Source organism: Centroberyx gerrardi, chromosome 22 (genome assembly GCF_048128805.1).
Source record: "Centroberyx gerrardi isolate f3 chromosome 22, fCenGer3.hap1.cur.20231027, whole genome shotgun sequence".
Lineage (NCBI taxonomy): Eukaryota > Metazoa > Chordata > Actinopteri > Beryciformes > Berycidae > Centroberyx > Centroberyx gerrardi.
In genome coordinates this window covers 453,484-480,983 of record NC_136018.1, presented here as the reverse complement: position 1 = coordinate 480,983, position 27,500 = coordinate 453,484, and the positions used below count along the sequence as shown (strand labels likewise).

General features: G+C 51.5%; 1 protein-coding gene across 1 annotated transcript in view; it reads right to left on the bottom strand.

Moving 5' to 3' along the window:
• Positions 1–27,500, bottom strand: part of LOC139927521 (histone-lysine N-methyltransferase 2C-like) — a 107,323-nt gene that overhangs the window by 60,651 nt on the left and 19,172 nt on the right. Inside the window, exons 4-22 of the mRNA XM_078291511.1 lie at positions 23,250–24,063; positions 16,289–16,456; positions 15,281–15,303; positions 14,926–15,015; positions 14,611–14,720; positions 14,265–14,415; positions 14,006–14,177; positions 13,509–13,623; positions 13,036–13,199; positions 12,492–12,840; positions 12,172–12,411; positions 11,377–12,038; positions 10,473–10,766; positions 8,471–10,089; positions 7,914–8,189; positions 5,656–6,764; positions 4,645–4,752; positions 1,711–1,836; positions 227–346 (exon numbers count right to left, since the gene is read on the bottom strand). Coding sequence (XP_078147637.1) covers positions 227–346; positions 1,711–1,836; positions 4,645–4,752; positions 5,656–6,764; positions 7,914–8,189; positions 8,471–10,089; positions 10,473–10,766; positions 11,377–12,038; positions 12,172–12,411; positions 12,492–12,840; positions 13,036–13,199; positions 13,509–13,623; positions 14,006–14,177; positions 14,265–14,415; positions 14,611–14,720; positions 14,926–15,015; positions 15,281–15,303; positions 16,289–16,456; positions 23,250–24,063 — 6,710 coding nt within the window. The remainder of the gene's footprint in view (positions 1–226; positions 347–1,710; positions 1,837–4,644; positions 4,753–5,655; positions 6,765–7,913; positions 8,190–8,470; positions 10,090–10,472; positions 10,767–11,376; positions 12,039–12,171; positions 12,412–12,491; positions 12,841–13,035; positions 13,200–13,508; positions 13,624–14,005; positions 14,178–14,264; positions 14,416–14,610; positions 14,721–14,925; positions 15,016–15,280; positions 15,304–16,288; positions 16,457–23,249; positions 24,064–27,500) is intronic.

Here is a 27,500-nt window from a genome sequence, read left to right as displayed (position 1 = left end):
AGACTAAACCAAACTAAACAAAACTAGACTAAAATCTAGTCTAAGTGAGACTAACCAAGATGAATTGAGACATAAAACCAAACTGATCTAAACTGAACTGGTTTAATCTAAACTAGACCAAACTAATCAAACTGCACCAAGTGGACCTTTGTTACCATGGAGACAGCAGATCTGAGGTCAGAGGTCGGCAGTGTGTGTGTGTGTGTGTGTGTGTGTGTTTTCTTACTCCAGGAGACACAGTCAGACTGTCCTGCGTCTTCATTCTGCTCCTTCCTCTTCCTCCTCGTCCTCCTCCCACTCCTCCTCCTCTAGACCTCCTCCTGCCTGAAAACCCTGAACCACGACCCTGAGGAGAGGAGACGAGGAGAGGAGAGGAGACGAGGAGAGGAGGAGAGGAGACGAGGAGAGGAGACAAGGAGAGGAGAGGAGAAGAGGAGAGGAGAGGAGACAAGGAGAGGAGACGAGGAGAGGAGAGGAGACAAGGAGAGGAGACGAGGAGAGGAGAGGAGAAGAGGAGACGAGGAGAGGAGAGGAGAGGAGACAAGGAGAGGAGACGAGGAGAGGAGAGGAGAAGAGGAGAGGAGAGGAGACAAGGAGAGGAGACGAGGAGAGGAGAGGAGAGGAGAGGAGACGAGGAGAGGAGAGGAGAGGAGAGGAGACGAGGAGAGGAGAGGAGACAAGGAGAGGAGACGAGGAGAGGAGAGGAGAGGAGAGGAGACGAGGAGAGGAGAGGAGACGAGGAGAGGAGACGAGGAGAGGAGAGGAGAGGAGAGGAGATGAAAGGAGAGGAGAGGAGACGAGAGGAGAGGAAAGGAGAGGAGAGACACCGAACCATGACATCGCTGCTTTAAGAGTCATGTGACACACACCTGCTGTTCTGTCTGAGCCTCAGCAGGTTAAAGATCATGTTAGCTTCATGTTGGTCGCCCAAACCTCACCCAGCTGTTATTAAGTCAGTGAGCTAGTGGAGCTAACAGGATCTCACAGAGCCTTGTGTTAAAGGATCAGTTCAGTGAGTTAGTTCCTCTATATAACTCCTCTTTTCTCCTGTAGCTCTTGGACCCACAGACAGTATTGTCTGTAGTTGTTGGACCCACAGACAGTATTGTCTGTAGTTGTTGGACCCAAACACCTTTTCTGGAGATATTCTGACAAACAGTTTGGACTCGTCGTTGCAGCAAGAGGCAGCGGAGCTCACTGCTTCAACTGACAGCTGACTGGAGACAATACTGTCTGTGGGTCCAACAGCTACAGACAATACTGTCTGTGGGTCCAACAGCTACAGACAATACTGTCTGTGGGTCCAACAAGTACAGACAATACTGTCTGTGGGTCCAACAGCTACAGACAATACTGTCTGTGGGTCCAACAGCTACAGACAATACTGTCTGTGGGTCCAACAGCTACAGACAATACTGTCTGTGGGTCCAAGAGCTACAGACAATACTGTCTGTGGGTCCAACAACTACAGACAATACTGTCTGTGGGTCCAACAGCTACAGACAATACTGTCTGTGGGTCCAAGAGCTACAGGAGGAAGAGAGGAGTTATATAGAGGAACAAATCAAAGAACTTATACTTTATTGAAGGTGCACTTCATTTACCAGCTTCACATCCCAGAGGGGTGGAGCTCAGTAACTCTACAGTTAGTGAGTTAGTGGGTAACTACAGCCCATAAAGCCCTGTTAGAGTTAGGGTGCGCTTCTTTACCACTCTCATGCTCCACAGGGGTGAGTCCGATGGGCGGGGCTTAGGGCTGTCCCACCCCCCCTCCCCCGTGGAATCCTGGGAGGACGAGGGGGGGCTCACCGCCCTGCGATTACTCCACCACGAACCCTGAGTTAGGGAGGGGGAGGAGGAGGAGAAAGAAGAGGAGGAGAAAGAAGAAAAGGAAGAGGAGGAGGAAGAAGAGGAGTAGGAAGAGGAGGAGAAAGAAGAAGAGGAGGAGAAGGAGGAAGAGGAGAAGGAGAAAGAAGAGGAGGAGAAAGAAGAAAAGGAAGAGGAGGAGGAAGAAGAGGAGTAGGAAGAGGAGGAGAAAGAAGAAGAGGAGGAGAAGGAGGAGGAAGAGGAGTAGGAAGAGGAAGAGGAGAAGGAGAAAGAAGAGGAGGAGAAAGAAGAAAAGGAAGAGGAGGAGGAAGAAGAGGAGTAGGAAGAGGAGGAGAAAGAAGAAGAGGAGGAGAAGGAGGAGGAAGAGGAAGAGGAAGAGGAAGAGGAGGAGGAGTTGGGGGACAAAATGCAGCAACATAAATGCAACAGCCACGAAACCAAAACTCAAACTGAAAAGGAAACTTCAGGCAAAACCAACAGTGTTGTAATGTGATGAAGATATAATGACATGCATGTCATGCTGCTGGAGCACGGCCTGCTGGGAAACGTCTTATCCAGCCGTCATGTGACTCCTGTTCTGCTCTAAACGTCCACCTGGCTGTTAAACAGAGCGAGTGGCAGGTGCATTATGGGATGTTGTGCTGGATAAAGGAGTTGATTGGCCCGTTCCCATGTAGAAGGAGAAGTGGGAATGTGACTAGAAGCTCTGATGGAACGCTGCTGCTGACCGTTCCTCAGCTGGTTTCTCACGACTCTGATTGGCTGAAAATGTTTTTATCGTTTCCTCTGCATCCAAAACAAGAGCGCAGCCTCGTCCGCTCCGACGCTGCTGAGTTACCGTCCATAAGAAAATCTGTTCCTCCTGTTTCTGTGCTGATATTTCGCAAATATCGCAATATTTTCCGGAGTACCTAATATTGCCGAGAAATTTGATATAATTTAGAAAAAAAAAAAAAAAAAAAAAAAACGTAACCCCCCCTCCCTTCTGCGACAATACCGTATATCGCGATATTTCGTCGGAAGAGCATTACGATATTAAACTTCAGATATCGCCTAAGCCCAACACAGACAGACAATCTAACGTTGTGGCGCCCCCCTTTGGCCAATCAGTGCGATTTTGAAAATGACAAAACACGGCGATGACACATTCCCCGAAGTTTTGTCAAAATCCAATCAGAGACACTGCGCATGACGTACAAATAATTAAACGGGAGTTGCGGTGCCGCCGTTAGGCCAATCAGTGTCATTTTGAAAATGTCATAACGGAGCAGTGAGACGCATCTTCCCCCAAAGTTTCGTCAAAATCCGACCAGCGGCGTCTGGGAGATTGTGCGTCACAGAGAGACGGACCGTAGCCGATTCAAAGTCGCCATTTTCATCACAGAGACAAAAATCTGAGACTGAAACAAAAATACAGTTAGTTATCATTTTTGTGGTGGGAACACAGACGTTGGATTTAAATGTTCTAGTTCTGTTTCTGATGTGAACGGACCTGGACAGAGAAATTCAACTCCTTCATGCAGTGTGTTCACTCACTGACTGCACATCATGCCAACATCATGTGTGTGTGTGTGTGTGTGTGTGTGTGAACCAAACATGATGCTGTGTAGCTGAATGAAGAGATGGATGACAGGAGGAGGAGGAATAGGACAAAGAGGAAGAGCAGAAGGAGGAAGAGGCAAAAGAGGAGGAGGAAGAGGAAGACAAGGAGGAAGAGAAAGAAGAGGAGGAAGAGGACAAAGAGGAAGAGCAGGAGGAGGAAGAGGCAAAAGAGGAAGAGGAAGACAAGGAGGAAGAGAAAGAAGAGGAGAAAGAGGACAAAGAGGAGGAAGAGGACAAAGAGGAGGAAGAGCAGAAGGAGGAAGAAGAGGCAAAAGAGGAGGAAGAGGAGGAAGATGAGGAAGAAGAGGCAGAAGAGGAGGAAGAGGAAAAGGGGGAAGAGGAGGAAGAAGAGCAAGAAGAGGAAGAAGAGGAGGAGGAGGAGGAAGAGGAAGAGCAGGAGGAAGGAGGAGGAAGAAGAGGAAGAACAGGAAGAGGAGGAAGAGGAGGAAAACTAGTCTGCTCTGCATTCTAACATCTGGTGTTCATGTTAAAACGGAGAAAAGCTTCAGTAGTTTCCTCTCTGCCTGTTGTGTTACTGGGAGGACTGGGAAAACACACACACACACACACACACACACACACACACACAGCAGGCAGCGAGCCCAGACAAAGAGAGGGATTCCCCTGAGGATGGATGGAGTAGAAGAGAGACGTTTCCCATCATCCCCTGGGGCAGCGATGGAAAAACACCCACCAGGACTCTGCTGGTTTACTGGTTGTTTCAACACGAGCTTCAAATAAGGAAATACAACCAACAGAGAGGGAGAACCTAAACCTGGAGTCATAATACTACTATTACTACTACTATTACTACTACTAATACTACTACTAATACTACTACTACTACTACTAATACTACTGCTACTGCTCCTCCGTCATTAAAAGGAACGAACCATCAGCCTTACAGCTGCTACAAGTTCTCATTTCTTCACTTTTAAGATAATGCTAGTCGCCTACCATTACTTAACATGCAGTAAGCTAAAGCGTTAGCATGCGCAGCAGACAGAGCGATCTACCAGAGACACACCGATGATTTTGGTGCCAATCCTCTCATCACATATTGGGCAAGGAGACCAACAAGGTCAGAGTAATCCTTCAAAGTCAGGAGTAATACAAAACAGACTGCCAAACAGAACAGGCAGGTTTGGTGTCACTGAACACACACACACACACACACACACACAAAGGTGGTGTGTGTGGTCAACGGTCGGCTACCTGTTTGACCCGGGGTCTGCCGGGGGAGAACTTCCTCTTGGAGATGGCCGGCTTCCCCATGCCGATCTTTGGGGTGAGGGGGACCACAGTGGTGGGCAGAGCCTGGGGCTAGGAGCAGAAAAACAAGGAGGGGTCAGTCACTGGGAGGAGGAAACAAGGAGGGGTCAGTCAGTAGGAGGAGAAAACAAGGAGGAGTCAGTCAGTAAGAGGAAAAAACAAGGATGGGTCAGTCAGTAGGAGGAGAAAACAAGGAGGAGTCAGTCACTGGGAGGAGGAAACAAGGAGGGGTCAGTCAGTAGGAGGAGGAAACAAGGAGTGGTCAGTCAGTAGGAGGAGAAAACAAGGAGGGGTCAGTCAGTAGGAGGAGAAAACAAGGAGTCAGTCACTGGGAGGAGAAAACAAGGAGGGGTCAGTCAGTAGGAGGAGGAAACAAGGAGGGGTCAGTCAGTAGGAGCAGAAAACAAGGAGGAGTCAGTCAGTAGGAGGAGAAAACAAGGAGGGGTCAGTCACTGGGAGGAGGAAACAAGGAGGGTCAGTCAGTAGGAACAGAAAACAAGGAGGGGTCAGTCAGTAGGAGCAGAAAACAAGGAGAGTTCAGTCACTGGAAGGAGAAAACAAGGAGAGGTCAGTCATTGGGAAGAGAAAACAAGGAGGGGTCAGTCGGTAGGAGGAGGAAACAAGGAGGGGTCAGTCACTGGGAGCAGAAAACAAGGAGGGGTCAGTCACTGGGAGCAGAAAACAAGGAGGGGTCAGTCACTGGGAGCAGAAAACAAGGACAGGTCAGTCGGTAGGAGCAGAAAACAAGGAGGGGTCAGTCGGTAAGAGCAGAAAACAAGGAGGGGTCAGTCACTGGGAGCAGAAAACAAGGAGGGGTCAGTCACTGGGAGCAGAAAACAAGGAGGGGTCAGTCGGTAGGAGCAGAAATGGGATTTTCTGTTTTTCTCCTCTGTGTTTTATTGTTATCTAAGAATCGATCAACTAAACGAATCAACCTTTGTCCTGGGGCGTTACCTTGGAGAGGGGAGGAGACTCTGGCGCTCCGAGGGGGGAGGAGCTCCTGCGGGGGGGCGAGAGGGGGGGCGGGGTGACGGGCAGGCGGGCGGGGGAGGTTTCGGGCGAAGCCTCGGTGGAGAAGGGAGACTGTCTGAGCCGGATGGACAGGTCGTCCGCCGGTCTGGAGGAGGAGGGCGGAGCTCTGAGCGTCCGGCCCTTCCCCCGCTGGAGGAGGGGGGGGCTGGGGGAGGACAGGTGCAGGAGGGAGGGGGGGGGGGACGAGCTCATCAGCTGCATCACCTCCAGGTCCAGAGAGGGGTCCAGCTCCAGCCCCGGGCTGCCTGGCTCCGCCTCCTCCTGCTCCTGTTGCTGCGTCTCCCTCAGCTCCGCCCACTTCTCTTCCAATTCCCCTTCTGATTGGTCCTCCTCCACGACGCTCTCCTTCTCCTCCTGTTTCTCCTCCTCTCCTCCTCTCCGTTCAACATCGTCTCTCTCTTTTCCTCTCTCCTCCTCCAGTTTTGCTTCCTGGTGCTCCCTCATTGGACATTGCCCAGCAACCACCTCATCAGTGGTTGCCACGGCCAACGCTGTCCGCTCCAAGGTTTCAGGAAGCGGCACCTCCGTAGGCTCCTCCTCTTTCTCCTCCTCTTCCTCCGATCTCTCCGAAGGCTTAGCGTGTGATTGGTGGATATCTTTGGTGGTTGTTGTTGCCTCGGCAACAAGTTCAAAGGGGCTCTCCGATCGGCTCTGGTCACCTGCCGCCGCCGTGCGACAGGACTCTAGCCCCGCCTCTGCTTCTCCTGGATTGGTGGAGTCCTCTTCATGGAGGCGGACCTCCAGAGGAGCGGAGGGGTGAGGAGGGAGGAGGGGGGAGGGGGGTAAGGCAGTCCTGTGAGGGGCGGCGACGGGGGAGGAGGGGGGGGAGGCCTCTAGAGAACCAGCTCTGGAAGGAGGGGGGGACCGGGGGGAGGAGGGGGCGGAGCAGAAGGAGGGGGGTAAGGCCGAAGGCGGTGGGGGGGGAAGGGGGGAGGTAGCAGCTGGCTGTGTGGCAAGGGGGGAGGAGGCGAGAGGAGGAGACCGACAACCTGCGGTCAGGACCGCCGGCTGGACCGACACAGACTCAGCACCTACACACACACACACACACACACACACACACACACACTTAGACTTAGTCCATGATTTTAGGAACTAAATTTCAACACTGCAGCAGAAACTACATTAAAGAACAGTAACTAAGTTGGTAGTAAATAAGTTGAAGAGGAACTGAACCCCAAACCCAAATCTGTGTAAAGCCTGACATCTAATGGTAAAAAACATGCAACTGAAATGGCCATCGGCTATTGGCTGATCTTTGGTGCCGGGTGATGATGTCACCACCTGTTGTACTCTATAGAAGGTGGCCGTTTCTTCGGGGAAAACCCAAGCGACGCATCGGACCCCCCTATCAGCCTCGCTCCGCCGCCCCCGGTAGCCGTTGGCCCGGGTCCACGGCGGGGCCCAGATGCGTGGTCCGCGCGGGTGTCGGAGCGCTCCGTCCCGGCGGCCAAAGGGAAGAGGCTACCTGGTTGATCCTGCCAGTAGCATATGCTTGTCTCAAAGATTAAGCCATGCAAGTCTAAGTACACACGGCCGGTACAGTGAAACTGCGAATGGCTCATTAAATCAGTTATGGTTCCTTTGATCGCTCTAATGTTACTTGGATAACTGTGGCAATTCTAGAGCTCCCTCTCCCTCCCTCCATCCACTCACACACAACGTTGCTAGCTAACTTGTGTGTAAATGTTAGGCTACGTTAGCAAGGTGAAAACATTATGTTTTTCACCACGCAGCGGCCAGTGTGAACGACCTGACCCATTAACATGGGCGTCGAAAGAAAGCGGCCTCCGCTTCGGGGCCGTTCCGTGTCCTGTGTGAACGCGCCGTGACTCGTCTGGAGTTTCGCTAGCTCGAGCCAATTTCTTGCGCTTGGCCTCACGATCCGATGGTCGCTTCTTTTTGGGCATTTTAGGACTTTGTTCTTTGTTCGTTCTTTGTCTTTGGCTTGTGCTGACATTGCGCGGACGGACGGACGGACGGACGGACGGACGGACGGACGGACGGACGGACAGACAGACAGACGCGCCGCCAATTATAGTAGTAGGATTTGGGTTTGAGGTTCAGTTCCTCTTTAAATAGTAACAGACTTGTAACTACAGCAGACCTTCTATTTGAAATGAAATGTTTCAATATTTTAGGATGGTTCCACTCCGTCCAACAGTTTGGTTGCTTCCTACCTGAAGGAGGAAGGTCTGAATCCTCCTCCACATCCTCGTCCTCTTCTCCCTCTCCCCTCTGGACAGTCTCCTCCTCTTCTTTCTGATGTGGCTCCTCTCTCTCCTCTGTCCACTGTAGACCTTCTCTCTCCATCTCCACCTCTGTTTTCTCCTCTTCCTGCTCCTCCTCCACCTCTCTTTTCTCCTCCTCCTGCTCCTCCCCCACCTCCTCTCCCTCTGCCACCTTGTCTTCCTGCTCCTCCTGCTCCTCCCCCTCCTCCTCAGCCATGGTGACGTCTGGAGGAAGAGAACAGAGTGTAAACACAGTCACCAAGCTAAAACAGCGCTTTTACTCTGAATCCCAGCAAACAGAGATTCAACACACTAATGAAACATCATACTGTCATTACAAATTCATGCTAAAACGCTGCTTGAAGTAGCAAGTCCAGTAGTAGGTTTTCCTGCAGTTTAACCATCAGAGAATTACATTCAGTTTAATATAATGTCATTAACTGTACAGCTGCCCCGTAAAATATTCATGTTTTGCATATTATGTGTTACATCATGTTGATACTGACCCACAGCGGCTGCAGCCTCCCTCTCTGCTGCTGTGTGCTGCTGGGGGCTCGGCATGGAGCGGCTACAGAGGAGGCTAGCAGGACCAGGACTAACAGGACCGGGACCAGGGCTGACATTGGTCCGCACAGGGCTAGCAGGACCAGAACCAGGGCTAGCAAGACATGGACCAACATCGGTCTGCACAGGGCTAGCAGGACCAGGACCAGGGCTAGCGAGACCAAGACTAGCATCTGTCTGCACAGGGCTAGCAGGACCAGGACCAGGACCAACATCGGTCTGCACAGGGCTAGCAAGACCAGGACCAGGGCTAGCCTCAGACCGCACAGTGCTAGCAGGAGTCCAACTAGCATGCACAGGACTAGCCTGGATATGGCCTGAATGCATAGGGCTACCGACTGGACTAGCAACTGGGCTAGTGTGCACGGAGCTAGCTTGATGAACATGGGAGGGGCTTGTCTGAGGAAGGATAGCCTGACTGGAGCAGATATGTGTGGGGACAGAGTGTGTGGGGCTAGCAGGCATTTCACTAGTGTGGCTAATGCTAGGCACCGCAGCGCTACCCTGAGTGAGACTAGAATGGATAGGGCTAGCATGGCTAGGGCTAGCCTGAGTGGAAGTAGCATCAACGGGGCTAGCTGAACTTTCATGGAAGGGGCTTGCCAAGACAGTGCATTCCTGGGTTTCACTAACAGAGCTGAACTGGATTAGCCGAGGACTAGCCAGCATCTGGCTAGCCTGGCTCAGACCGGCCGTGCTGGGGCTAACAGTAGAGGAGTCATCAGGCAGGGGACTGGCGGGTGTTAGGCTAGTGTGGCTAAGGCTGTCTGGAGGCTTCACTGGACTGGGCGGCACAGAGTTCTGGAACGTGGAACTAGCCACCGTTTCCCCAGCAGGACTCGGACTCGCCGCAGTGGAGCTCAGCTGTGCCTCAGTAAGGCCAGAATGGGTTTCGCTGATGGGAGCTGGGCTACGATCAGGGCTACGAGTTGGGCTACGAGACGTTTCACTGGCCTGAGCTGGACTATGTGTAGGGCTAACACAGGCTAAGCTAGCATGTGCAGGGCTGCTGTGTGTTGTGCTAGCTAGCGAGGGCGTTTGTGTTTGGACTGGACTAGAATGGGTGGGACTAAGAGTGGTGTGGATGTGAACAGGACTAGCATGACCAGCAGGACTAGACCTAGGTGGACTGTGGATGACGCTAGCATCAGTTATGCTAGCATGGGTAGGGCTTGTTTGGCCAGTATGGTCTTGGGTAACAGGGCTCAAACTGTGGCTAGTAGACCTATGGATTGGGCTAGCAGTCAGCCTACAGTGAAGGGGACTAAAGCTAGATGGCATGGACATGGTGCTAGTCTGTGCTTGAATAGCATGTAAAGGACTGCAGCTAGCTCGAGCATGCATGGAGCCAACACTAGTCAGACTGCAGCTATCGTTAGCCTCTGTGTGGACTGGACTAGCACAAGTGGGGCTAGTATGAAGTGGGCTAGCATGAGTGGAATTAACTTGAATGGGACTAACTTGTGTTTGGTGAGAATGACTTGGACTGTATACAGCTACCTCCTTCTCCTCATCCTGAGTTGAGTTGGGGTGGATGGGGCTACCCAGTAGCTGTGAGGGGCTAACCAGTAGATGTGAGGGGCTAGCTGGTAGATGTGAGGGGCTAGCCGGTAGCGGTGAGGGGCTAGCCGGTAGATGTGAGGGGCTAACCCGTAGCTGTGAGGGGCTAGCCGGTAGCTGTGAGGGGCTAGCCGGTAGCATTAAGGGACTAGCCGGTAGCTGTGAGGGGCTAGCCGGTAGATGTGAGGGGCTAGTGGGTAGCTGTGAAGGGCTAGCCGGTAGCTGTGCGGGGCTAGCCGGTAGCTGTGAGGGGCTAGCCAGCAGCGTTAAGGGACTAGCCGGTAGATGTGAGGGACTATCCGGTAGCTGTGAGGGGCTATCCGGTAGATGTGAGGGGCTAGCCGGTAGCTGTGAGGGGCTAGCCGGCAGCGTTAAGGGACTAGCCGGTAGCTGTGAGGGGCTATCCGGTAGCTGTGAGGGGCTATCCGGTAGATGTGAGGGGCTAGCTGGTAGCTGTGAGGGGCTAGCTGGTAGATGTGAGGGGCTAGCTGGTAGATGTGAGGGGCTAGCCGGTAGCTGTGAGGGGCTAGCCGGTAGCGGTGAGGGGCTAGCCGGTAGCGGTGAGGGACTAGATGGTAGCTGTGAGGAGCTAGCCGGTAGATGTGAGGGGCTAGCCGGTAGCGGTGAGGAACTAGCCAGTAGGGGTGAGGGACTAGCCGGTAGCGGTGAAGGGCTAACCTGAACAGGTAAAGGGCTGATACGGGCAGGGCTACTCTCTATTGGCATTGGGCTAGCACAGGCTTGAGGAGAACTGTTATGAGTCGGGCTAGCAGGCATTTCACTGGCATGTGTGGGGCTAGCACTAGTTGGGCTAGCTTGGATATGTATGGGGCTAGCATTTGCTTCTATGCAGCGTGAGGGGCTGTCCTGACAAGAGTTTTGATGAATGGGGCTAGCTGGGGGGAGAATTCCCATTTTACTAGCATGAGTTGGGCTAGCTAGGCTAGTGTGTTCCACTGAAGTGCTAACGTCAACAAGGCTTTCTGGTGTGGGCGTGGCAGGGGGGCTAGCGTGTACAGGGCCTAGCGTGCTACTCTGAACGGGACTGTCCTGGTCCGGGAGTCGGCTAGCTGTGCAATGGCTAGCTGGGGGGGTTGTGGACAGGTCAGGGGTGTGGCTAAGACAGGCAGGGCTGTTCTCCAGTGTTTGGCCGTCATGGCTAGGACTAAGCTGCATCGGGCTAAGCTCTATAGTACTACTGTGTGTGATGCATTGCTGTGTGGCTCTTAGCCGTGTAGGGCTAGCAGGCTGAACAGGAAGCGGGCGAAGAGGGGTAGGTCTAACAGGCCGTGTAGACTGGGCCTGTGCTGGGCTAGCAGGCTGTGACAGACTCCACTGGGTGTGTCCAAGTGGGGAGCGGCAGGGGCTACATGGAGCTGAACTGGGCCTCACAGAGGCGTGGCTTCTTGTCGTCTGGGGAGGCCTACGGTCGGCTGGAGAGAGGCCTCCCTGGTCCAGTGTAGAAATGTCCTGTGTAGGGCTAGCAGGTGGCTGAGCAGGGCTTTCCTGGTCCAGTGTAGGTTCAGCATCCTGTGCAGGACTGTGTGGAGGAGATGAGCAGGTGACTCCAGCAGGACTGCATGGAGAAAGACTACGCTGACTCTGTGGGGAGCTGAGCTGAGGCTGTGTGGTGAGGACAGGGGTAGGACTACAAGCTGTAGGACTGTGTGGTGCAGGACTGAGCTGCAGCCCTGCAGGGCCTAGCTCGGCCCGGGAGGGGCCTGGTTCGGCCTGGGCGGGGCTGGGCGGTGGAGGGCTATGGGGAGACTGTGTAGGGCTACAAGGCATGGGGCCGCGCTGCGTAGGGCTTTGCTGAGGCTCTGTAGGCCTAAGCTGGTCTTCTGAGAGGTTTGGGGCGGGGCTAGACGGGGTGTGGGCGGGACTGTCGCAGACCTGCAAGGGGTGATGTGTCTCCAGTATAGAGCTGCCTTGGCTAGAGTGGTGCAGAGCCTGCGATGAGGGGACATGGGCAGGGCTGTGAGGCGTAGGGCTTTGTTGGAGCTCTGTACAACTGAGGGGAGACGGTGGAGGGCTTTGTGGTCGCTCTGTAGTCAAAACTTCTGTAGACAAAACTTCTGTAGACAAAACTTGGGTAGACAAAACTTGGGTAGGACTTTGTGGTGTAGGACTTTGTGGTGTAGGGCTTTGTGGTGTAGGACTTTGTGGTGTAGGACTTTGTGGTGTAGGACTTTGTTGGAGCTGTGGAGGGGGTGTAGGACTTTGTTGGAGCTGTGGAGGGGGTGTAGGGCTTTGCGGCGGTGGGGTGCTGACAGCCTGCTGGGTAGGACTCCTTGCTGGCTCTGAACAGTCGAGCGGGATCGGGCTGCGAGGAGGAGGAGGACTAACGGGCAGAGCCTCTGTGTGACTCGAGAGCAGTTTGTGTGAAAGGTGGAGGGGCGGGGCCTGTGTGGGGCTGAGGGGCGGGGCCTGTGTGGGGCTGAGGGGCGGGGCCTGTGTGGGGCTGAGGGGCAGGGCCTGTGTGGGGCTGAGGGGCGGGGCCTGTGTGGGGCTGAGGGGCAGGGCCTGTGTGGGGCTGAGGGGCGGGGCCTGTGTGGGGCTGAGGGGCGGGGCCTGTGTGAGGCTGCGGGGCGGGGCCTGTGTGGGGCTGAGGGGTGGGGCCTGTGTGGGGCTGTGTGTGATTGGACTGTGCGGCGTTGGCTCCTCCTCCTGAGGCCGGCAGGCGGAGCAGACGTAGCCATCAGACCCCGCCCCGCCCCCTCCCGCCTGGACAACACACTCCGCATGGACACACCTGAAACACACACACACATACAGTGGTTAAACACATAAAACAGGTCTTTTGTGACTTTTGTGACTTTTGTTTCCAAGCCCTGGTTGGCTTGTGATTGGTCAGTTTGAACCTAAACAAACCAATACAAAAATAGCAGCTGGAGGATCACAGTCTCAGTCTGTGTGTGTGTCTGTGTGTGTGTCTGTGTGTGTGTACCTATAGCAGCAGACACAGGTCAGGCAGTCCTGTGGTGAGGAGGGGTCAGGGGCGTGGCCACAGAGCGGGCAGGGCAGGGCGGGGTCACATGACTCACACAGAGACGGGTGATTGGCCCACTGGCCTGATGACCTCACACCGCACCGGCTGCACACTCTGCAGTTCTGGACGAGAGACAGAGAGACAGAGAGAGAGAGAGAGACAGAAAGACAGAGAGAGAGAGAGAGAGAGAGAGATGTAAAATCAGATACACACACACACACACACACAGTAGTTGTTGTATAGCCAATATACACATATGCATATAGGTACACACACTGCAGTTCAGATAAAGAGAGAGAGGTTTTATAACACACACACACACACACACACACACACACACACACACACACAGAGTAGACAAGTTCTGGTCGACAGGTTCAGCCAAAGTGCAGTGTGTGTGTGTGTGTGTAAGAGTGTGTGTGTTGTCTCACCTTACAGCTCCAGCCCGTGCTGGGTGTGTGTTCCAGAGCCGGTGTGAGGCAGTGTGTGTGGTAGGCTTTATCACAGCGCTCACACACCAGCAGCACACTGTCATCCCCTCGCAACCTGACACACACACACACACACACAGAGGGAGAGAGCACAGGTTAGTATTGTAGTTTTACAGGGAAAGGTTCAGTCTTCATTTCTCCAAGAGTCGACTACAAATCCCAACACTGAAGACAGAAACATCAGCCGTCTTTCTTTATCTTAACCTCTGGTTTGTCAAATATTCCTTTTTCTCCAACACGGCTTCCCGGACGTTTCCAAACTTATCAAAACCTGGAAATTACCAAAATATTTTTCCAGACATTTCCAGACTTTCAGACCTGGAGGAACCTTAAAGTTCTTAACACTGCTGCCAATGGAGAGAAGGGGGAGGAGCCATGTTGGAGAAAAGGTCCAGTGACATCACACTTCACCGTGTGTGTGTGTGTGTGTGTGTTACCTGCAGCTCTGACACACTCTACACTGAGGACACTGCCAGCCGGTCCGGCACAGGGGGGAGGGGTCCAGGGGTGGGTCCAGGCAGCTGCCATGGTAACGGTTACCACAGCAACAACACATCAACTGAGCGCTGACATCACCGACAACCGAACACAACACACACACAGCGGAAACTGGAGAGAGAGAGAGTTTTAGAGTCAAAGTCCTGGTGTGTGTGTGTGCGTGCGCGTACCTGTGTGTGTGTGTGTGTGTGTGTGTACCTGTGTGTGTGTGTCTGGTGCAGAGTGTGTGTCTCTGGTTCCAGTCCTGGTGCGTTCCGGCGGCGGCGGCGCAGGGGAAGTGGTAGCTCCGCCCACAGCCCGTCTCCCGGCAACGCAGCGACGCTCCCAGACGACGACAGAACACACACACCTGGACGGGCGAGAGGGGGCGGGGCTTAGACTGACGCTGCCTTCAGGTCACACGGGAATAATGAACGACTCGACGCTTCAAACCAACAAAACGTTCAAACCGGTTTAAAGCCGGATCTGCGTTCTTTACCAAATATGGTCGACACACCTGAACTGTACTGCATCACTGAGTCTGACCAGATATGGTGGAACTGACCTGTGTGCTTCCTGAGTCGATGGCTTTGTCGACGTAGAGCAGCGATTGGCCCTCGCCGCGACACACACCCTCCGACCAGGCTGCACACTGCAGGTGAGCACAGCACTGACCTGCACACACACACACACACACACACACAGTGAGTAAGAAACACCTGCTGAAAGGACAGACTGACATGTTCAGACTAACAGATGGATACAGATGAGGAAGGAAGAAAGGAAGGGAGGAAGGAAGGAAGGAAGGAGGGAGGGAGGGAGGGAAGAAAGGAAGGAGGGAAGGAAGGAGTGAGGGAGGGAGGGAGGGAGGGAGGGGTACCTGTGGGGTCGAACAGTGATTGGACGTTGATGTCATGTGGAAGGCCGACGGCTCCCAGCTGCTCCACGAACTCTGAGGAAGACTGCTCCTCTGGAAGATCAATACACTGATTAACTGACTGACTGACTGATTAACTGACTGATTAACTGACGACTCATTTTTTAACTGGTGTTAATGGAGGATAACTTTAAACGACATAAAAATCCAAATAACAGCATGTAAACTGACACACACACACACACACACACACACCTGTCCTGCTGTTAAATCAATATCACACACTGTCCATTACAATCAAATGTAATCCTATATAATATAATAATAAGTGTGTATCAGTGTAAAGAGCAGTACTCACCACACTGTTCTGGGCTGCTGCACCTACACACACACACACACACACACACACACACACACACGATTGATAGATTAATTGATTGATTGATTGATAGCTGAAGCATTCGTTTTTCTCTTATTTCAATTCATTACAAAACAATAATACTGACAAACACCATGAAGCACACAATCAAATATAATACAATACTATACTGTTCATTATCATAGCATGTATAATACTGTCTTACTGAACTATAACATATTAATATAAAACATGTAGTACACAATGTAGGAGAGAGACAGAGCGAGAGAGACAGAGAGGTAGAGAGAGAGACAGAGCGAGAGAGAGACAGAGAAAGAGAGAGAGAGACAGAGAAAGAGAGAGAGACAGAGAAAGAGAGACAGAGCGAGAGACAGAGAAAGAGACAGAGAAAGAGAGAGACAGAGAAAGAGAGACAGAGCGAGAGAGAGACAGAGAAAGAGAGAGACAGAGAAAGAGAGAGAGACAGAGCGAGAGACAGAGAAAGAGAGAGAGACAGAGCGAGAGAGACAGAGAAAGAGAGAGAGACAGAGAAAGAGAGAGACAGAGAGGTAGAGAGAGAGACAGTGAGGTAGAGAAAGAGAGAGAGACAGAGAAAGAGACAGAGTGAGAGAGACAGAGAAAGAGAGAGACAGAGAAAGAGAGAGACAGAGCGAGAGATACAGAGAAAGAGAGAGAGACAGAGAAAGAGAGAGACAGAGAGGTAGAGAGAGACAGTGAGGTAGAGAGAAAGAGAGAGAGACAGAGTGAGAGAGACAGAGCGAGAGAGACAGAGAGGTAGAGAGAAACAGAGCGAGAGACAGAGAAAGAGAGAGAGAGAGAAAGAGAGAGAGACAGAGCGAGAGAGACAGAGGTAGAGAGAGAGACAGAGAAAGAGAGAGAGGTAGAGAGAGACCCAGCACTTATCTCTCTCTCTGTCTCTCTCTCTCTGTCTCTCTCTCTCAAAAGGTTCCTTGTTTAGGAAGAGCCAAACAGGAAGTGATGTCGTACGTGGGCGGGGCCTGTGTGTGGTCGTGGAAGTCGTTGTCTCGGTCGGAGGAGGCGCGGCGCTGCAGGATGTGGAGGGGGATGTAGCCTGGGGTCGGGCCGAACACCACCAGACGACCCTGACCCAGGGGGGGGGCGTCGCCACGGTAACAGAAGGCACACTGCTTCAGACTGGAGGAGAGAGAGAGACAGAGAGGGAGAGAGAGAGAGAGAGAGGGAGAGAGAGAGACAGAGAGAGGGAGAGAGAGAGAGACAGAGAGGGAGAGAGAGAGAGACAGAGAGAGAGAGAGAGCGAGAGGGAGAGAGAGAGACAGAGAGAGAGAGACAGAGAGAGGGAGAGAGAGAGAGACAGAGAGGGAGAGAGAGAGAGACAGAGAGGGAGAGAGAGAGAGACAGAGAGGGAGAGAGAGAGAGACAGAGAGAGAGAGAGAGAGAGCGAGAGGGAGAGAGAGAGAGAGAGACAGAAAGAGAGAGAGAGAGCGAGTGAGACAGAGAGAGAGAGAGAGAGAGAGAGAGAGAGAGAGAGAGAGAGAGAGAGACAGAGAGGTTAGTACAGGGTCAAACATCAATAACATCAAATTCCAGACTTTTCCAGGTCTTGTTTGGTGAGATCAAAGACTCCAAATGGTCAGTTTTGTGGTCAGAGCCTGATGGTGAAATCCTTAGAATAGAATAGAATAGAATAGAATAGAATAGAATAGAATAGAAGAGCTTATTTTCCTGGAAGAGAACAGTCAGCTGCAGTTGACAGACAAACCAGCACAAGTTAAACAGTGTTGGGCGATATCCAAAATTTAATATTGTGATACTGTCCTGCCAAAAAATACTGTCCGGCGATACACGATATTATCGCCATTCGGTGGCGGAGGGGTGGGGGTCTTTTTTTTTTTTCTTTTTTTTTTTATTACATCAAATTTCTAGCCTATTAATAAAATGTATTATTAGTAAATATTCAATATCACACAATATAAAACTCAAAATCAAGTACTTTCAAGGCCGACCGTTCACTTTCAAAGACTTTTTATTTCATTTTTCTCAGATCCACAAACTTTCAAGGTCTGTGGAAACTCTGGATTCACTCAGATTAATAAAAGTGATTCTGGAGCAGTGTGGAGGTTCTACGCTTCAAACACCACAGAAGAAGTGCGTCTGACTACATGAGTTCTAAGCTCGGGATAGCAAAGTTAATCAATAAATCAATCAATCAATCAATCAATCAATCATGCTTTTCCTGAACCAGCTTCCTGTCATCATGCTTCTGGCTCTAATAACCTTGAAAAATTCACCAGCCGCCATCTGACTGGTGGCTGATGGGAGTTTCCCAGCATGCACCTGGACCAGCGCGGCCGAGCCACAGAGCATCATGGGAGAACAAAGTGGTTTGTAGGAAGGGTTTTTCTACTTTCATCTCTCCCTCCCTCCATCCTCCCTTTCATCTTCCCTCTAAAGCTTCACACACACACACACACACACACACACACACACACACACACACACACACAGCGAGAAGCTTAGTGAAGCGTGTAGAGCCATTTCTCCTCCTCCAGATACACTCCGCTCTTGCTCCCTATCCGTACACACACACACACACATACACACACACACACACACACACAGCATGCTTATCTTTTGCACTAATTCTCCCATTCTCCACTCTTCTTCCCTTCTATTTTCTCCCTCTCTCACACAGACTAATAATAACGACAATATTAATAATGAAGAAGAAGAATTATCTCCTGCTGCTACTTGAGAAGCTTTGTTTGTATTACAGAGACAGCAGCAGTAATGTCATTCTAATAAAACTGTATTTGTACAGCAGTAATATTACTACAACTATATAAACTAGTGATGGGACAAAATATCGAAATTCACTTTATCACAATATAAAAACATGTCAGTCCGTGTCAGGAACATGAATGGTGATATCAGCTCCATGTTATTCTGCTGTCAGGAACATGAATGGTGATATCAGCTCCATGTTATTCTGCTGTCAGGAACATGAATGGTGATATCAGCTCCATGTTATTCTGCTGTCAGGAACATGAATGGTGATATCAGCTCCATGTTATTCTGCTGTCAGGAACATGAATGGTGATATCAGCTCCATGTTATTCTGCTGTAGTAATCACTAATGAGACTCTCCATCCTTATTTTACTCGATTTAACTGCTGCCTTTGATACCATCGATCACGCCATTTTACTTGACAGGTTGCATAACTGGGTTGGCATTTCTGGTACAGCTTTAAACTGGTTTCATTCTTATTTGACTAATAGATATTTTAATGTTTGTATTAGGGGCGTCACGATTTCGATTCTAAATCGAAAATCGATCGAAATGAGCGTTCGATTTCGACCTTCGAAATCACAAGCAGGTTCAGGTTTCTCTCCACCCCTGCCTACTTGCACGCGTCTGAAGAAAAAAATAAAAATAAAAAATTTCAATGACGACACAGCGTAGCTGCTAGAGAGCGCCCGTTCTATATTTCACTATAGCACCCAAGAGCGCCCGTCATTTTTAAATCGTTGAAAATGTACCAAAAACTGAAAATCAAGTTATCAGCTTTGTTTTATACTTCAAGTTGTCATCGATGAACCGGAACCGGATAATACTGTATATCTGGTGACACTGAGACGTTCGATGTTCCCCGGGTTTAGTCGTCCTCCAGCGGTAAAAATGTCTTCGCCGGCTAAGCGTCACGCTTTTAAAACCTTCTGGAAACTGTCAGATTGCTGTGAGACAGAACCTGACCCACCGTGTGTAGTGGAAAGTTACGAAGACGTTGTGAGTCGAAGTCTTTTGATGGAAATCTCTTGTTCTCGCTCAATAAAACAAGACACAAGGTCACCTTCACTAAACAGCGGGACCTACCTGGCTCTCCCCGCCGGAGACGGACGCTGTTTTCCGGGAGGCGGAGCGCCAAAGAGTCGGTAGGAGGACCGGCCGGGTCGCCACGACTTTTATCCATATAAGTTTGGTGACTTTTTCCATATTTGTTTGGCGACTATTATTGTCTGATCTTATTACTGTGTGGGCTGAAGCGCTGGAGGTTTTGTATGGATTCTGAAAGCTTATCGTTAGCCAAGATAGGAAGGATCTGTTTTGTTGTCATACTGTGAATGTTGACACTTCAGTAAGGAGACGCCCTGCATCGTCTTGCCATGTATTTGGTACCAAATTAAAGGGAAAGTTGTGGGTTTTTTTAAATGGAAAAACTTTGGAAAACACCATATGGCCTTAGTGTGGTACATTCCAAAAAAAATATGGCAGTTATATCACACTTGATACCATCTTTTTAAAGAAGAATTTGAAAATGTAAATGACAGTTGTCAGGGCATAAAACCAATGATCTGTTGATCTTTACGAATCAAGACTCGATAGTCTAACAATGCCGTCAGTGCTGAAAAAAAAAAGTTTAAATCGAAAATCGAATCGAATCGTGGATTTGGAGAATCGTGACACCCCTAGTTTGTATCAATAATCACGCGTCCTCCTCGGCTCCCCTGCTGTGTGGAGTCCCTCAGGGGTCGGTCTTCTCATTATACATGCTTCCTCTGGGTCATTTGTTCAGCCGCTTTCAAGACGTGTCATATCACTGCTATGCCGATGATACACAGATCTATTTCTCTGCCAAACCCAATAACCTGAATCAACTGTCCTCCCTCCATGACTGCTTAGCCGCCACCAAAGGTCGGATGTCTCGTAATTTCCTCCACCTAAACCCTGACAAAACAGAAGTTCTTTTAATTGGACCTGATAACTTTGCCACTGCAGTTGATCAGTTTATTGGTCCATTTCACTCATATCACAAATATCAATTCTACCGCTAAGAATCCTGGTATCATCTTTGACCAGTATATGACTTTTGACCATCATGTTACTAAGCTCGTCCAGTCCTGTTTTCTTCAGCTAAGAAATATTGCAAAAATCAGATGTATCTTGTCTTCTACGGATCTCAAACTATTAATTCACACTTTCATTTTCTCCCGTCTAGATTATTGCAATTCCCTCTACTCGTGCCTCAGTCAAGCTGCTCGAAATCATTATTAACTAGAACTAGCCGTAGGTCTCATATTACCCCTGTTCTTGCATCCCTCCACTGGCTTCCCGTAAAATACAGAATAAACTACAAGATCCTGTTGATAACATATAAGGCCCCGCGTGACCTCGCCCCCGGTTACATTTCTGATCTCCTCGTTCCTCATTCCACTTCTCGACCGCTTCGTTCCTCAAATCTCGGCCTTTTATCCGTCCCCCGCTCCAACTGCAAGACAAAAGGTGACCGCGCCTTTGCAGTTTTAGCCCCAGCCCTCTGGAGTCAACTTCCCCAATCTGTCAGATTTGCTGAATCTTTGGACTGTTTTAAGCAGCTTCTAAAAACCAGGCAAGCCTTTTTACAGATCTCTATCCCTGTCGTATGTTTTTGTTTGTTTTATTTTGGTCTGTTTCTCATTGTGTTGTATTTTATATTGTAATTCATTTTGCTTTATTTATTTATTCGTTTATATTTTTTGTGTGTGTGTGAAGCACTTTGTAACTGTGTGTTTTAAAAAGTGCTATATAAATAAAGCCTTACTTACTCTTCACCATCACAGTTTCACAAGCTCTCCATCCACATTATATTATTGTCACTTTGTATCAGAGGTGGGGACTCGAGTCACATGACCTGGACTCGATTGACATGATTTGGACTCGATTGACATGACTTGGATTCGAGTCACATGATTAGGAATTGAGTAACATGACTTGGACTCGAGTCACATGATTTGGACACAATTTACATGACTTTGATTCGAGCGACATGGCCTGGACTGCAGTCACATGGCCTGGACTCGAGTCACATGACCTGGACTCGAGTCACATGACCTGGACTCGAGTCACATGGCCTAGAATAGAGTCACATGACTTGTATTCGAGTCACAATATTTGGACTCGATTGACATGACTTGGATTGCAGTCACATGATTAGGACTCGAGTCACATGACCTGGGCTCGAGTCACATAATTTGGACTCGATTGACATGACTTGGATTTGAGCCACATGATTAGGACTTAAGTGACATGACTTGGACTCGAGTCACATGGCTTGGACTCGAGTCACAGTTTTAGTACTTTGAGACTCGACTTGACGCATGAAGAGAAGACTCGAGAAGTCTCAAGTCTAAATGTAGAACAGCAAGTCAAGTCAGAACAAATCAAGAGTGACTTGGGACTCGAGCAAAGTTGACTTGGTCACACCTCTGCTTTGTAATGACATTTTAAAATTGTCGTTTACATTCTAGCAGCCAATGGCATCGCTGGAAAGAGTTCCGACAACTGTGGAAACTAAAATCGTGACTCACACCGTCATTTTCTGTCCAGTGCCACAGATGAAGTGGGCAACCTGGAACAGCAACTTATTGACCAACTTATTGACCAACTTATTGTCCAACACAATCCAAGGAGGTGAGGAACTAAGAGAGCGACGATGGCTTAAACATTTCCTCCTTTTTGCAGTGAGAGTGAATTATTTTTGGCGAGTGTAAACGCTTTAGCACCAATCACAGTTCAGACAGCTATAAACACTGATCAACAAACCAACCAATCAGAGACAAGCAGACAGAGAGAAAACACTAAGCAAAGAGAAACACCAAAAAACTCATCATCTCATCAGTTTCTTTGTTATTGATCAGTTATTGGAATGTGATCTGTCGTTGATAGTTCGGTTAGCAAACAGCAGAATAAGACAGAAGCACAACAAACACAACAGTCTAGCCAATTACCACTTTCCCGCCCCTCCGTCCCTCCCATCCAATCAAACTGCCTCTCTCTCCCTAACTGATCTCCCATTGGTTTACACTTTTGAATGATCCCTCGCTGCCATACTTGCCAACCCTCCCGATTTTCCCGGGAGACTCCTGATTTTCACTGCCCTCTCCCGGTTTCCTCCCGGGGTCACAATTCTCCCGTATTTCTCCCGATTTATGACAAATTTTCACACCTTTTTTTCCTTTTCGTTATCACAACCTGTTTCTGGCACTGTACAGCGTGTATAAGCCCTACGACTCTACTTTAATTCTACTGTTTCCACCGGGACAGCAATACAGCGACACCAAATGTCTGGTTTCCATGGCATGCACGCGAAGAGAGCTGCTCGCCTCGTCCTCCTCAGCGAGTGACTGTCTTCTTGACGGAGAGAGAAACGGAGAGTTCGAAGAGAAAGAAATACTCGTCCTGGAAAGAAGAATTCCCGTTTCTTACGGAAAGCTTTAAAGGAAAGGGGCATGCGTTTTGTAAAATCTGCCGCGTCGATTTTTCCATCGAGCGTGGGGGTCGCACCGACGTGAATCACCATCGAGAGGCTGAGAAACAGAAGAAGAAGATGACAGTGCACCAGGGCCAGCAACGCATCGTAGGCCTGCTTGGTAAAGGGAGACCTGATGCAGTCGTATATGCTGAGACCAAGATGGCATGTTAGTGGCCAAACAGAACATCCCCTTCACCTTCACTGATGAAATAAGTATTTAACATAAAAAAGCTGTTGCAGTGTAATTATTATTTTGTTATTTCATTCTTTAGAAGTCACCAGAATGCAGGAAACAAAGTCTCTGCAACTCTCAATTTTTCAACTCCTCCCCATTTTTGAGGTCTCAAGGTTGGCAAGTGTGCTCGCTGCGTTATGTCCCGCCCCAACATCCTGTTTCAACAGGAAATACATCACATTAAGAAAGACAGAAGCTCTCAAAATGCCGTTTCACTGTGACTTTAAAGATGTGAAACACCAGACAGAGCGTCCTGCTGACTCAGCGGTCTGAGGCTCGACCCACGTAAACATGGTAAACAGGCCCAGGACCTTTGTCTCGTCGCCCCCTCTCTGTCCCATCTGTCCTGTCTCTCTCTACTGCGACTGTCCAATAAAGCAGAAAATGCCAACAAAAGCATAATAAAAAACAAAAAAAACACACATTCACTCTCTCTCTCTCTCACCGTTTCTTGGTGTGTCCCAGGCTGGGGGCGGGCGAGCCTCCGGAGTCCTCCAACAGCGAGCGCTGGAACAGAGGGGACAGAGAGTCGTCGTCTTCCCCGGGACTGAAGCCCAGTCTGGGACTGGGACAGGGACTCGGGTCGGGACTGGGGCTGACTCCGCCCCCTGTAGTCTCCATAGGCACGGGGCTAAGACTGCAGTTCACTTCCACCAGGCCAGGGGCGGGGCTGGGGCCGGGGCCGGGGCTGGGGGCGGGGCCAGGGCTGGGGGCGTCTTCCTCCCCAGGATCAGGAGCTGGTCCGGGGCTGGAGGCCGGGCTGTGGACCGGGGATGAAGGGGCGGGGCTAACTCTGTCTTCTTCCCCAGGATTGGAAGCCGTTCTGGGGCTGGGAGTCGGCTGAGCATCCCCAAGGAGTGGGCTAGGAACCGGGCTAGGAACCGGGCTAGGAACCGGGCTAGGAACCGGGCTAGGAACCGGGCTAGGAACCGGGCTAGGAGCCGGGCTAGGAACCGAGCTAGGAGCCGGGCTGGAGGCGGGGGCGGGGCCTGGGGGTGTCGGACCGGCGCTGGTTCCGTTTGGTTCCTCAGTACTGACAGCTGGTTCAGGGCTGGGGACGGGGATTGGGGGGGCAGTGTGGGTGGGACCGGGATCCGGGTCTGGTTCTGGACTGAGCCGGTCCTGGCTGGGGTCGGGGTCAGGGTCAGGTTCAGGTTCTGGTTCTGGGTTTGGGTTGGATTTTCTTCTGGAAGCTGACCGACGTCGTCCCACCGCCTTCACCTCCTTCACCTCCTTCACCTCCTTCACCTCCTTCACCTCTGTGGAGACACACAGACACAGAGAGAGAAAATGAACGAACGGACAAATGAACAAACCAAGAAACAAAAGAATCAGGTTCAGTGAGAAGGAGGCGAGGAGGCGAGGAGGAAAGGAGGCGAGGAGGCGAGGAGGAAAGGAGGCGAGGAGGCAAGGAGGCGAGGAGGAAAGGAGTCGTGGTGAAGCATCATGTGTCTGTCTGGACAGCTGAAGTGGAGCAGCGTGTCATTAAAACAGAGCAGCTGTGTCATCATGGCCGTGCTGCAGAGACAGAGCCCAGTCAGCCAGTCAACCAGTCAGCCAGTCAGCCAGTCAGCCAGTCAACCAGTCAGTCAGTCAGCAGTCAGCCAGTCAACCAGTCAGCCCAGTCAACCAGTCAGCCAGTCAGCCAGTCAGCAGTCAGTCAGTCAGTCAGTCAGTCAGTCAGTCAGCCAGTCAACCAGTCAGCAGTCAGTCAGTCAGTCAACCAGTCAGCAGTCAGTCAGTCAGTCAGTCAGCCAGTCAACCAGTCAGCAGTCAGTCAGTCAGTCAGCCAGTCAACCAGTCAGCAGTCAGTCAGTCAGCCAGTCAGCCAGTCAGCCAGTCAGCCAGTCAGCCAGTCAGCCCAGTCAACCAGTCAGCCAGTCAACCAGTCAGCCCAGTCAGCCAGTCAGCCAGTCAGCCAGTCAGCCAGTCAGCCAGTCAACCAGTCAGCAGTCAGTCAGTCAGCCAGTCAGCCCAGTCAGCCAGTCAGCCAGTCAGCCCAGTCAACCAGTCAGCCAGTCAACCAGTCAGCCCAGTCAGCCCAGTCAGCCAGTCAGCCAGTCAGTCAGTCAGCAGTCAGCCAGTCAGCCAGTCAACCAGTCAGCCAGTCAGCCAGTCAACCAGTCAGCCAGTCAACCAGTCAGCCAGTCAGCCAGTCAGCCAGTCAGCAGTCAGTCAGTCAGTCAGCCAGTCAACCAGTCAGCAGTCAGTCAGTCAGCCAGTCAGCCCAGTCAGCCAGTCAGCCCAGTCAGCCAGTCAGCCAGTCAGCCCAGTCAGCCAGTCAGCCCAGTCAGCCAGTCAGCCAGTCAGTCAGTCAGTCAGTCAGTCAGCCAGTCAACCAGTCAGCCCAGTCAGCCAGTCAGCCCAGTCAGCCAGTCAGCCCAGTCAACCAGTCAGCCAGTCAGCCAACCAGTCAGCCCAGTCAGCCCAGTCAGCCAGTCAGTCAGTCAGCAGTCAGCCAGTCAGCCAGTCAGCCAGTCAGCCAGTCAACCAGTCAGCCAGTCAACCAGTCAGCCCAGTCAGCCCAGTCAACCAGTCAGCCAGTCAGCCCAGTCAACCAGTCAGCCAGTCAGCCCAGTCAACCAGTCAGCCAGTCAGCCAGTCAGCCCAGTCAGCCAGTCAGCCAGTCAGCCAGTCAACCAGTCAGCCAGTCAGCCAGTCAGCCCAGTCAACCAGTCAGCCAGTCAGCCAGTCAACCAGTCAGCCAGTCAGCCAGTCAGCCAGCCAGTCAGCCAGTCAGCCAGTCAGCCCAGTCAGCAGTCAGTCAGTCAGCCAGTCAACCAGTCAGCCAGTCAACCAGTCAGCCAGTCAACCAGTCAGCCAGTCAGCCCAGTCAGCAGTCAGTCAGTCAGCCAGTCAGCAGTCAGCAGTCAGTCAGTCAGCCAGTCAGCAGTCAGCAGTCAGTCAGTCAGCCAGTCAACCAGTCAAGCAGTCAGCCAGTCAACCAGTCAACCAGTCAGCCCAGTCAACCAGTCAGCCAGTCAGCCAGTCAGCAGTCAGTCAGTCAGTCAGTCAGTCAGTCAGCCAGTCAACCAGTCAGCAGTCAGTCAGTCAGTCAACCAGTCAGCAGTCAGTCAGTCAGTCAGTCAGCCAGTCAACCAGTCAGCAGTCAGTCAGTCAGTCAGCCAGTCAACCAGTCAGCAGTCAGTCAGTCAGCCAGTCAGCCAGTCAGCCCAGTCAGCCAGTCAGCCAGTCAGCCCAGTCAACCAGTCAGCCAGTCAGCCAGTCAACCAGTCAGCCCAGTCAGCCCAGTCAGCCAGTCAGCCAGTCAGTCAGTCAGCAGTCAGCCAGTCAGCCAGTCAGCCAGTCAGCCAGTCAACCAGTCAGCCAGTCAGCCAGTCAACCAGTCAGCCAGTCAGCCAGTCAACCAGTCAGCCAGTCAGCCAGTCAGCCAGTCAGCAGTCAGTCAGTCAGTCAGCCAGTCAACCAGTCAGCAGTCAGTCAGTCAGTCAGTCAGCCAGTCAGCCCAGTCAGCCAGTCAGCCCAGTCAGCCAGTCAGCCAGTCAGCCCAGTCAGCCAGTCAGCCCAGTCAGCCAGTCAGCCAGTCAGTCAGTCAGTCAGTCAGTCAGCCAGTCAACCAGTCAGCCCAGTCAGCCAGTCAGCCCAGTCAGCCAGTCAGCCCAGTCAACCAGTCAGCCAGTCAGCCAACCAGTCAGCCCAGTCAGCCCAGTCAGCCAGTCAGTCAGTCAGCAGTCAGCCAGTCAGCCAGTCAGCCAGTCAACCAGTCAGCCAGTCAGCCAGTCAGCCCAGTCAGCCCAGTCAACCAGTCAGCCCAGTCAGCCAGTCAGCCAGTCAGCCCAGTCAGCCAGTCAGCCAGTCAGCCAGTCAACCAGTCAGCCAGTCAGCCAGTCAGCCCAGTCAACCAGTCAGCCAGTCAGCCAGTCAACCAGTCAGCCAGTCAGCCAGTCAGCCAACCAGTCAGCCAGTCAGCCAGTCAGCCAGTCAACCAGTCAGCCCAGTCAGCAGTCAGTCAGTCAGCCAGTCAACCAGTCAGCCAGTCAACCAGTCAGCCAGTCAACCAGTCAGCCAGTCAGCCCAGTCAGCAGTCAGTCAGTCAGCCAGTCAGCAGTCAGCAGTCAGTCAGTCAGCCAGTCAGCAGTCAGCAGTCAGTCAGTCAGCCAGTCAACCAGTCAACCAGTCAGCAGTCAGTCAGTCAGCCAGTCAACCAGTCAGCAGTCAGCCAGTCAACCAGTCAGCAGTCAGTCAGTCAGTCAGTCAGTCAGCCCAGTCAGTCAGTCAGTCAGCAGTCAGTCAGTCAGTCAGCAGTCAGTCAGCCCAGTCAGCCAGTCAGTCAGTCAGTCAGTCAGCCAGTCAGCAGTCAGTCAGTCAGCAGTCAGCAGTCAGCAGTCAGCCAATCAGCAGTCAGCCAGTCGGCCAGTCAGCAGTCAGCCAATCAGCCAGTCGGCCAGTCAGCAGTCAGTCAGTCAGCCAGTCAGTCAGTCAGCAGCCAGTCAGTCAGCATGTAGTGTAGACAGCGTCTGGCGCCCCCTGCAGGACAGACAGTGACATTTTGAAAACGCTGGAACGGAGCGATGACTCATCATTCCCTTAAGTTTGGTCAAAGCGCCGTCGCAGACCGGCCGATCCTTTGTTCCATGTGCTGTCAGGCTGCCGTGACCTCTGACCTCTGACCTCTGACCTCCTGACTACTGGCTACTGAAGCTGATTCTACTGTTGACTTCAGTGGATCAGAGTC